Source organism: Ascaphus truei, chromosome 4 (assembly GCF_040206685.1).
Source record: "Ascaphus truei isolate aAscTru1 chromosome 4, aAscTru1.hap1, whole genome shotgun sequence".
NCBI classification, from domain to species: Eukaryota; Metazoa; Chordata; class Amphibia; order Anura; family Ascaphidae; genus Ascaphus; species Ascaphus truei.
Genome location: NC_134486.1, coordinates 84,984,859 through 84,997,285, shown reverse-complemented (window position 1 = coordinate 84,997,285; position 12,427 = coordinate 84,984,859). Strand labels below are relative to the sequence as shown.

Here is a 12,427-nt window from a genome sequence, read left to right as displayed (position 1 = left end):
CTGCATTAATAGTGCAGCGGTCAATCAGCACATGTTGCTTCCCATAGTCACACTCCACAATGCCTTGCACAGCACTATGCTGGGCGCAACCTTTAGTAGCTTTGTGTTAATTGACCAAAGTGGTTCTTTTGCACCACGTTCTTTCAGGCTCTGCGATGCAGGATCCTCGGGAGAAAGAGTTAAATAACAACAGAATGTTCATGCTGCTTCTATTGTGATTTAAGAATGTAAAAGCAATCCATGTGTTTTTATTTTTATTTTTTTTAAATCAGTTCTGTAGTATTGGATACTTTAAAAAAAAAAAAAAAAAAAAGTAATTCAACTCAATGCTATTTTTAATGAGTTTTAATATGCTGAGCATCCTTTCATTTCTATAGCAGGTTTAGCACTTCCCCAGCAGTGCATGATCTTTGTAACACTTTCCTGTGTATGAAATTTATTGCCAATATTCCCAGCAGTTTGAGCTGCAAACTGTATTAATAGATAATGTTACCTTAGTAATATAAGAATAAATTGAAGCTGCTGAGTTACACCGACTGAAGAATTGATTGAAAAGAAAGGCCACCATTAAGTGAACCCCGAGAAGCAGGATCTTTGTCAAACGATCATGGCAGAACAAATCGATTTTTTTTTTTAAAGTGCCGCTTGGTTAGCCTCTTTAAATAAAAAGTATTCAATTGAGTATTAATTTAAATATAAATAGGCATCAGAACAGTAGGCTGCTGGCTTGACGAAGGCGAGATCTGATTTTATCATCATTTTAAATATTAGTGTTTGGCCATTTTTCTGGAAGAATTTTATTGAAGTTTAATGTACAAGTCTTTTTTGCGTTATAGCTGAAATACAATACTGTGCTTAGATTCATTAAATCTAAATACAAGGCAGTACGGGCGGTAGGTACCTTTACTGGAAGGTATCCAGGAAACCAAGAGGTTCATGGTGCTTAAAACAAACGTGGTTCATAGGCCCCCCAGGGCTTCAGATAAAGATATAAAGTGCAAACCCTATTGAAGGGAATAACCCAGATTCCAAAGGTGGGAGACGTACACTGGCGACACACTTTATTCGAGCTCGGCTAGTCCCACGAATTCGGGTATACCCGGGTGTATTGAGGTTTGTGACTGTTTTCTGCCCGAGTGCATTGCGTTATTTTCCAGGCAGGGATTGAAGCATTTTATTCCCGCTGGCTGCAATACTGCACAGTATATATATATATTCTGCATTAAAATTCATGAATTTATGCCATCTGGTAGACACGCGAAGCATTGCAGCCTATTAAATCCTAATCATTATCATTTAACAGATCAGCCGCCCGTCAGCCAGGCATGAACCCAGGCTGGGAAGGCAAACGCAACGGGGCTTGTCAGAGGTGAGGAGCGGCGCATTCCAGGTATCTGCCAGGTACATACTGGGTATTTGCTCGAATAAAGTGTGTCGGTGCAGTAGACGAGCCAAGGGGGACATTCCCCCCCCCGCCTCCCTCCAACCCTCCCTCCTCGCCTCCCCCCTCTGTCTGTCTACCCCCCCTCCACTCCCAGCCCCCCCCTCACCCCTCCCCCTCCTCCACTCCCTTAACCCAAACTATTAAAAAACATGTTGGCTAGCATGCACTCAATACAGTCGAATTTAAACAGTTTTATGTTATTGAAAAGTATGTACTCATTCCTGTAAATGTCAATGCCAATAAAAAAGATTGATACAAAAAAAACAAACGTGGTTCAGCTTGGAATGAAAACTACCTGCGCGCACAAAATGTACCCGAGTAAGCAGTATGAAATCTAGCGGGCACACAAGACACTCTTAATAATACTCAGATTAATGAGATTGAGACATTAATTTGTTGCAGACCATATTATTTTCTATATAGGAACAAGCAAGCACCCATTGTGGAATACTTGTATTTAAGCTGTATTAAGGCTAATATTTACGCTTGGGAACTTGAATCAGAAAATATATGCACACCTTTATTGCTTTAAGGGACATGCAAAGGATACTCCAGGAAGATCTATTAAGTGCTGAAAATCTACATTCTTAATCTTTAAATTAAGGATGTTATTTCACAGAATCGATGTACTTACCCCAATACAATGAGTTCCCCATATTTCACAGGTGCTTTAGCCGGGTGGTTCTCTTGATCAGGAGAAAACATGAGCTTGGATGTTACTTTTACCCCAAATCGGTGTGTTATCAAGAATCTTGGTGCACTTTTTTCATTATTTTGTCTGGTGGGAGAAAATAAAAGATGATCAGAATCCTCAAATAAACAAAATAAACAGATTCAGTCCCTTTCACCATCACAAGCAATCCATTTTTTTAAATGATTTCTTTATTTCAATTTAGTATGCTTAACGAACATTTCATACAGGCTTAGAGTCCCATTCTTTTTATTACATACCTGTTTACTGATGCAATAAAAACTATGTACATAGGACTGTAATGATTTATCTATTGTCTCAGAAGTGGCAAACTTCCTGAGCTGTGCCCCCCTGCCTGGCAGCTGCAGCGTTCGCACCCCCCCTCTCCAAGGAGCCAGCGTCATTTGACGCACGTTGCCATGGTGCCGCGTCGCTGAAGAGCTGGCAGAGAGCAGGTAAGGGAGTTACAGAGGCCTCACGCCTCCCCCGGCATTTAATTGAAGTGTCTTGGGGAAGGGCGCGGGGCCTCTGTAACCGCCGCGCCCCCCATAGAAATTCTCACGCCCCCCATTATTATCTGATGTTCAGACAAAGGAGGACTTCAAATAATGCTGAACTTTAACGTGCACTTACAACCATGCCCCCAATGTCCCTCTTTGAGCCACTAAACGCAAAAATCTGGTCAGTGCAGCAGGGCTCACTGCTTGAACTATGGGTAAATAATGTGTAATTTAAGGTTAAACAAACGCTATATAAATTACATTTGTGTGATGCTCTAATTTGGGGAGTCTGAGTCAGATACGTGCCTATGCACCTGCCTCAGCACTGGTTACAGAAGAGCTCACATTATATAGAATGTGTGGTGCACTTATGGCACAGCTGTCAAACATGAAGCCCAAAAGGTGTCACCATGCAGCCCGCGCCAGCTCAGCAGACAGACCATGTTAGGCAGGCAGACGCTGCGCTGGTACCCAGAGTGAGAGCAGGCGAGTCTCTCTTCCCACCTGATCCCTCCAATCGCCTCCCCAGAGCGGGACAAAGCAGGGAGAGGGCTCGTGCTGGGGAGAGGGACAGAGGGACGCACTGGGGAGAGAGAATGGTTATAGTGACTTCTTTTTTCCGCCCCCTCTCTATTGCTGCGGCCCGAGACTTTCAGTCAGATGTAAGAATTGTCCCCCACGCTATTGAGTTTGATGGGCCTGTATTACGGCGACTGTACATGTATTTGGATAGTTTCAGAAAAGTAGTTATGAAGGCATCACCAAGTAATTCAAACCCATATTTAAGAAGAGGCAAATATAAAGCCAGTCATTTAATCATCACCTTTCAGCCAACCCGAATATTGGCTAAAGGCAAACAGCATTTACAGACCATCAACTTGGGGCCAGTTGCTTGCTGAGGCAGTTTCTCAAGTTTGGGAAACGTGTGCAAGGCATGTAGATACAATTCAGTGCATTTGTCTTTAGCAGACCACCAACACACGTCCGACTGTCACAATTCTGATGGTCTTCAATAGTGCCACCTGTTCAGCTCCTTATAAAGTATGCTCGCTGCTGCTTTAAGGGAAGGTGCAGGTTTGTGTGGTGGGGGTGTCAGTTTCGTTACATGGTGTGTGGATGCAAGACTGAAACTGGGAGGGATGATGTCAACGTCATCTTAACAAAACCTCAAGCTTATCAACACACGGCACAGTGTCTGTATTTAACCAGGACAGACTTATTTATAATGACAAAGACTTTCGGCAATGTTTACTTCCATGGCCCCTTCAATTTGCAGTTAGAGGGTTTATACCTCATCTTTGTAAGATTTCACTCACTGGAACTGCAACGAAGAAAAACTACCAGTTAATTGCCGTTGCAGACGAAGAAAAAAGTATTTACAAAATACCATATTTATTTACTGGAAAAAAAACCCAAAAAAACCACCCGCTACATTTTGATTTACATTCTTTGCACCAAGATATTCCTTAATTGTCACAGAAATATTTCCCTCCATTCCTGATCTTCACGCAGAGAGGCCTGCAATGCAGATCTCCATGTCACAGGCCTCTCTTCTAGCAAACGGGTAAATTAGAAAGGGAAGGCACCAGCAACTGAACCTGCAAGCAGACGTTGGGCTCATATTTCCTTAGTGCTGTGTTGAACCAGCGTGCTGAACATAGCAACAGTAACTATGGCCAGAAGGTCTTGGGATTTGTAAACTTAGTTGGTTGCAATGGAATTAAAGAGATGTAAGAGAGTGATACAGTCACTGCATGATCATTAAATGTGCCCGTGAACTGACTCTGACCTGACTTGTCACTCTGCTGCTTCATTACAAATAACAGGCCTCAATGTTCAAAGAAATGAACGGAGGATGTGGTCTTCTGTGGTGCAGTTAGATACCTGCAATGTTAATTTAGCAAAGGAACAAAATAAAGATGCTAAACGTAAATTAGTCTGGACAATATGATAGAATTCTATATTTCACAACAATAACGGCACAGACATAGTAGCTATAAGCATTAGGACTGACTGTCATATAGTAATGCACTATACAGTGCATCTGCTACTGCAGAAGACCACACTATAGCCATTACTAAGATTCAATCCACAAATACATATGGTAATCATAGGCCACTTTGGTAGAATAATGCATTATGGGTCATTAGTATTAGGGATTTTAAGTTCTGATTTTTTAGATTTGTGATTTCAATCATGTGAAATGAAGGTCATTTTATTTTCAGAGGCAGACAAGTTAAATAGTTACCGTTGAGCGTTCTTGACTAGTACAGACAAATCAAGTACTAACCAGGAAAAGATCGCTACATAGAGCCACTCACTTGGTAAACGTTTCTGCTGTACACCTACAGGCTAGGTTCCCAGGCTCCCTCCAAGCCAAACGTATATATCAAAGTTAGTCTAGGTGTGGTAGAAGCGAGAGCACCTTGCATAGACATTCATTTTTTGGAAAGCTGGCCCTGTGGCTTTTTAGGCAAGGCCATCACATGAATTGTAATTTAGACTTTATATTTACTGCTTGTGCGCCTCACATACGGTACAGCAAAACCGAGTACTACAAATGAAAACGATGAACAAAACAAAGGACTTCAATATTAAACCCTTCGTGTAATAAAGATCATCCAGCGTACAGCTAATCATTCGTGCCTGAAAACCTTGTGCTTCCCAAACAGCGCACTTGTGAAAATGAATCGCCACCAGGTTTAACCTTGACAAGGTTCTAATTATGAATGTCATTTCACTGTAACAAAAACCACAGTATCAAAAACCATTACTGTAGCAACTATAGCAAATGTTGCTATAGCAAGCATTTCTCTCTCTCTTTTTTTTTACACTGCCAGTCAGTTGGGTTTGGAAAAGTTATTCCACCGTTTATATTTTTTTGCCAACGGCCAACAATCAGTTGTGTATCACCCCAAAGAGGCATGCACTATATTTCTGGGAATGTCACCGCGCACACTGGCATAGAACATGGTAACTCGCGTATCTATTAAGTTTTTTGAAAAGTGCAGAGTACAGAAAACATTTTAATGATTAACAATATCCAGGCATAAATGGATTTATACAATTTTTCAGACAATTAAATACATACATAATTAAATCCAGCTTCCAGGTGTGCTGGATTCTGTACTGCCCCTGGTTTCAAACAATGCCCTGGTTTTGTTTGTCTAACCCACAATGCACAGTCAAGTCTCTATGTTACAATCATGTACTAGGCCAATAACTGGCACACATAATGCAGCATTTGTTATGTTTCTGGAATACAGCTGTCACATTTAATTACGACCGTGAAGACCAATTTAGGGCAAAGTAACTACACCAACTCCTAAAAGGTAAATTATTTTGTTAGAGACAGCCTTTCACTTGGTTTTATACAAGTGGTCAATATAACATTGCATAACTAAATGGCAGGCTACATTTATCATTTATAAAATGTTTTACCCGGAAATTAAAACGAGATGTAACAATGTATTTCCTGGGCACAGTTATGTTGCGAATGCAAGGGTACGTTATATCAGGGGTACACAAAACTCCCCCCCCCTCCGCCTGCACTCCACGTGTCGCACCCCCCTTACCTCTAATGCAGCATCAAATTATGTCACATGACCCTGCGGCATCAAATTATGTCACATGACCCTGCGGCGTCATTTGATGCCGCGTTGCCATGGTGACGCATGGACAGATGCCGGGTGCGTGAGCCTCGCCCACCAGTTTGCGCCCTCCTGCGTTATATGAACAGAGGATTCCATCTTACATCTTCAAGCACAGGGGTGCACAAACTTTCCTGTTTGGCGCCCCCCACCCTATCAGCTCTCCCCCCCCCTCCCTTCCCAGCTCTGAGCTTCGGCGGCATCATGACGCTCGTTGTCATGGCAACACATCGCCGAAGAGGCAGCTGAGACCAGGTAAGAACGACTTACAGAGGCCAGGCGTCTCCTCCAGCATTTCATTTAAATGCTTCAGGGAAGAGCGCGGGGCTTCAGGGAAGAGCGCGGGGCTTCAGGGAAGAGCGCGGGGCTTCAGGGAAGAGCGCGGGGCTTCAGGGAAGAGCGCGGGGCTTCAGGGAAGAGCGCGGGGCTTCAGGGAAGAGCGCGGGGCTTCAGGGAAGAGCGCGGGGCCTCCCCCTTCAAATCTCATACCCCGCAGTTTGTGCACCCCTGTTCTAGCACACTAAACTGGCGCAACACATTTGTGGCTCAAAACCCCATTATGTGTCAGTATTGATCCAAACCAAAGATTTAAAATTCTTGGTGCCACAAGCAAAAGTGAATAAATGTAGTCATGCAATCTGTTCCTGTAACATGCAGCTTCAAATCAGCATAAACCAGCAATCTAGGTTTAACATTCATTTGCATTCTAATCTAACAACTATGGAGTATGCTTTTTAGTTAGACTCCAAATCTAGCCAGTGACCCAAATAGCAACTCCATGTTAACAGCAGGAAGCAGAAAAAAGGGAAAAGGCGGAGGAGGCACACCCCGATATTAGTCCTCACTTGCAACATTAGCTCCTGAACTAGCTCTGCAACTCTCCACATATTAAAAATAAATAAAATAAAAAAAACGTGTGGTAAGCTTCAATACGACTTGTTCTAAATTGGATGTCGCAGCCTGAAGTGTTTGGTAGCGTTTGCTTGACAGTATTTCTCCTACTTACTCCAGAAGGACCTCCGGTCAAGATTGCTTTCGGCAAAGCTGTCAACTACAACACCACTTCAGTGACATATGTTACACCTGCATATTAAAAATATATTCTGTGGTCATAATTAATACTTTCATTTATTTATTATTATTTTAACGATTCGGAAGTCAGAAAGAATAGACCTATGTTTTAATGGATGATCGATGGGTATGCATTTTTTTCCCAATGCAACACATTGCAGAAAGAGAAATTAGTTCTTTCAAAATTAAAAATGTTGTGTTTCCAGGAATTTTAAGCTACTTGCTCATTTAACAAAATGCATTACTTCTCTGTGACACCTGGCTTGAAACTTGACATTACATTCCCTTAGTTTCAAAACTCAATTCACTAGACAAACCATATAAAGCATTCCAACATTAACATTTTCTGTCATGGATGTTAGAAAAGTCAATGCATACTTTTTACAGTTAAAGTCCTCAGTATAAGCTAGTGAGGGATCAATTGTTAGAAGAAAAAGCAGCTGATAGCAAAGTATATTGGCACAAAATGGAGAAGTTATATTTATTTTGCCAAGTATTATTAGTTCACATCTTGCAATATCTACAAGAAAATGTTTCATCCGTCCAACACTAGTAGCCTTGTTCTCTCGATATTAGTTCATAGTAACACCCCCACATAAAGACTCCTCTTCTACATGTGTTACTAAAGAACACTGCACTTAAAGTTCGAGCTTCTCTATAGCAAGTTATGCTAAATGTAACAAGATAATGCATGACAAAGTTGTGAATACAAATGTAGACACTATATAGAACCATTTATTTTTTGCCATTATTGCATTGAACAGATAAGGGACATTTGGCACCGTGATAACAAACCTGTAGCTCGAATGACAGGAGGCAAAAACCACACACACACACACACACACACACACACACACACTTGGACTTTTTGTGCAAGTATTTGTGTACTTTAATACATTTTTTCATTACTGAACTGCTGAGTGCTTTTGTCTCTTTACCTTTCAGGTATTGTATGAGATAGATAGATAGGAGATAGATATGCAATTATACTATACATTCTTGTGATGCACCAATGTGTCCCTACGGTAGTTTAGAACCACTGTGCTATACTTTAGCCACGCTATTATTGGCTGAGAAAAGCTGGATTACGTATAAATACATTTCACACCTCTTCTGCTTACATTTCTTTTTCATGCTCCGTGTATAATCCAATTTAACATGGAATTTTATAAAATGTACATTTTTTTATGATCTTGAAAATTATTACCTATGCAACATAAGGAATAAATACTCAGAGAAAAACGGATTGTTAAAGAAGGACATTATTATGGTATATATTCTACCCTGGTGATTATACCACTGTGGGATCAGCACATTTGTGCTTATTTTGCACACAGGATGTCATTCTTTGTAATACTGCTAAATACAATGTTTCCACATTAGATAACTGGAGTGCTGCAATATCTTTTCTAAACCAACATATATGCTCCCATTATGAAGCTAAACATGTTGCATTATGGAGTGCTATTACAGACTTGGCTACCTAAAACTGTGTAATGTTAAAGTTGTTGCATTTTGTCATTGATCCAATTCCCCCTAAACCGAGAGTCCACCGTTGAAGTAATGGTTTCACTTAATGAGCGTAGAGGGCAGTAAAATGTCAGTTGATTGGTCCGTAACTAGCGAAGTTCATCTAAAATAGATCCGTTTTGGCAGCTGGTAAGTGTATTGTTTTTTTACTGCAGCCTGTTCTTTTCAGTAGCATCAAACATTACTTGCTGCTTCGGCTTAAGTAAAAAAATAATACACCATATTTGAAAGATTGAGACAACAGCTGATCCTCCCCTCACTAAACCACGCTGTCTTCCTCCAGATAACATAGCTGTGTGTGGGCAGCCTGGAACATTTAACATGTTAATAAGATGGATATTTAAAGCAGCTGGCAAACATTTGCTCAAACCAAGAAAGATAAGACTACACGTAACATGTAAAGAATTTTAATATGTATCTACATTGTTTATCTGTTCTCAAACAAAGCAAGTGTCAAATGGGGACATTACACAAACACACAAATTGAACCTGCTTTCCAACCAGATAAACCATTCTGATTTGATTACAGCCAAATAAATATTGCCTGTGGTTGAAGAGTAATGGTCAGACTTATATGTATAGTGTATATGCAGAGTGTATTGCATGGGCACTTATAGGGAGTCACAAAGCAACTCATACACCTTAACAGAAAATATATGAATAGGACCATAACACTCCTTTCCTCAAAGCCACAAACACCAAAGCAACTCCATTAGTTGGCAACCTCCTCCACCCACAAGCACAACTGTGGCTACAATCTCTTTGCAATCAAAATGGTATTCTGTAACCTCCTTGTGCACTGCACTGGCAGGAACATAAAGAGGCACAGCAGAGCAGTGATTAGGGTGCACCACTTAAAGAGAATGTGGTTTGGGGAGAACTCATGATCTTGGAATCCTTTTTACCAGCTAATTTTTCTCATTGGTTTGTGGGACTAAAAACTTCAAACACCGTAATGCTATCTTCCCCCACTGAATCATTACGAGGAATATTTTAAAACATTCATGTTAACCCTTGCGAAACATCAGAAATTTGTTAAAATTTACTTTAAAGCAGCAATCCTGCATTTTTGTCTTCGTTCAGTTCAGCTATAGGGACCCTCTGCCCCTCGAGGTACTAAGGGTAGCAGCTCCGGCTGAGCTGTGTGTGGAGGACATCATGGCAACTTAAATGTCCTGCGGGCCAATAGGAAGCTGTGATGTCAGCCCTTGTTTGTAGCTTCCTATTGGCCCGTGTGACCAGGACCTTTAAACCTCCAAACCGGCTACATGCACCTACTACCGAGGTAAGTATCTCGTTAAGCAGGGGGGGCCTAGAAATCCACTCTGTTCTGCTCCGGAGACCCCCTGCTTCAAACCAAGAAGAAAAAAAGAAAAAAAGCATTCTGCTCCTTTAAACTTTGCCCAGCCCCGATGAAAGACCATTTCTTCACATAATTTAAAACCGACAAACTAGCCAAACCTTCAAATTATTGACATTCACCATACACATAGGGAACGTCTAATCTATGAAACGGTCCACAAATCAGCCACGTGATAATTGTACAATGTTTTAATCACTCTTAAAAAAATAAAAAGGAGGGGGGGGGGGGGAAGAGAAATCTCCCACTGGAAAAGAAATATGGTATATAGCTGAAGTCCACTGTTTGGCTGAAACTTTTATATGTCACCTGGTGCCTAATATAGGTCTTTTTTTGTGCCCCGAACAAAAAAAATTCCCCACAAATATGGCTTCTTGGTTAGGAATAGAAAGCAGATTACGTTGGGGCTTTCTATAGGCTGCCTGAGTGAGGCTAACCAAAAGCTTGGGAACTTGGCTGTTCTGGAGGTCACGCAATTGCCTCCTCTGGACCCCCAAGTAAAAGAAGAAGAAAAGCACGGACTGAATGAATTCTGCTTATACTCGCCCCAAGTCAATTCGCTCGAATATCATTTATCCTATCGTGCGCAGTAACAGAACTATTTTGCTGATTGAGAGTAATATCTTCCGGCTAAGAAAGCTGACAATTACAAAAGTGTAGGATGGTGAAAATAGGTAGAATTGAAGAAAAGTAGCTATAGTGAAACCCGGAAAGCGTGATCCATTTGTAGCAGGGGTGGGCAACTCCCATCCTCAGGGGCCACCACCAACAGGTCAGGTTTTAATGATCTCTGATCCAGCACAGGTGGCTATATCAGTGGCTCAGTCAAAGACTGTCAGTCTTTGACTGAGCCACCTATGCTGAAGCAGGGATATCATGAAAACCTGAGCTGTTGTTGGCCTTTGATTACTGGAGTTGCCCACCCCTGATTTACAGCAAAAAAACATTTGAAAAAGAAATACAGCAACATAACATATATGCAGAAACAGAGTACGGATTTCCCTAGTACAGCGACTACACCATCTCATTATGGACCCGCTACCATACCTGGATTTAGGGATAACCAATGCACTTGTGCATAAGCATATGAATAGGACATTGGGTGGTTGTCTCGGAAGCCAGGTCTGGCTCCAGGCCCGGAAAAGAGGTTTGAGAGTCGCTTATCTAGTACAATTGGCTTAATATGACTCGAGATATAATTGCTATATGAAAACGTTCCCGTCCATGTATTTTACTGTTGGACTGTCATAGTAATCAATCTTTTACAAAATGAAAGACTCGTGTACAAATCTTGCTGAGTTAAAAAGGAAATTCTCAAGTATATATGTACTTATAAATGAATTCTCACTAATTTCCGAACACAAACATTTTTACAGTTCAGAGAAAGCTACAGCTGAAGTTACTGTAAAGCACCACGGCATGTTTATTCTACAAACGAGAGTAGTACCACAATTAAAAGTTATCTGGGTCTGCTGCTGACAGACAGGGGGGCATGTACAATCGGACACCTTTTCTCCCCGCACAGCTGCTAACACAGCACTTTGTTTTCATGCCAAACAGCTTCCTTGCTAAGGTTTCACAGCTGAAGGCTAAAAAAAAATAATTTTGTTTCAATATATGCAGCCTTTGATTACCTTTATTGAAAACCAATTACCTAGGCTGCCGATCAATTCACTCTCCCATGATCGATCAACAAAAGGTCTGGGTTTACGTAATGGGCACCTTTCAATCAATCCTTCAGTCAGTGTAACAGTGCAGCTACAATGTATCCTGATAGCAGTTTAGGACATTTGGTCTCGACCAATTGACCACCAGTGTTTAGCCACCACTCAGCTCACCGCTGGCCTCTGCGCCGCCAAGATAAGCGCCTAACCTTTCAAAGCACCTAATGTTAACGCCTCCATGCCACCAGGCGCGCGTGCAGTAGGGAGGACTGGGGCCGTAGCCTGAAAGCTGCTGGGGATTTGAGTTAAACCTGCTATAGAAATCAAAGGACGCCCAGTATATTAAAACTCATTAAAAATGGCATTAAGAGTTGAATATTTTTTTTCTTTTTAAATGCAGTATTATCTAGTACAGCGGTGCGCAAACTGGGGGGGGCACGAGACTGACTGCAGGGCGCGGAGTTTACAGAGGCCCCGCGTGCTTCCCGAAGGCACTTAAATTAAAGTGCCGGGGAAG

The 12,427-nt window shown here is 41.5% G+C and overlaps 1 protein-coding gene across 3 annotated transcripts in view; it reads right to left on the bottom strand.

Moving 5' to 3' along the window:
- The window catches only part of PELI1 (pellino E3 ubiquitin protein ligase 1), a 56,807-nt gene that overhangs the window by 11,499 nt on the left and 32,881 nt on the right, over window positions 1-12,427 (bottom strand). For all 3 annotated transcript variants that reach the window (XM_075596130.1, XM_075596131.1, XM_075596132.1), the window contains one exon: window positions 2,079-2,222. In XM_075596130.1, coding sequence (XP_075452245.1) covers window positions 2,079-2,222 — 144 coding nt within the window. The remainder of the gene's footprint in view (window positions 1-2,078; window positions 2,223-12,427) is intronic.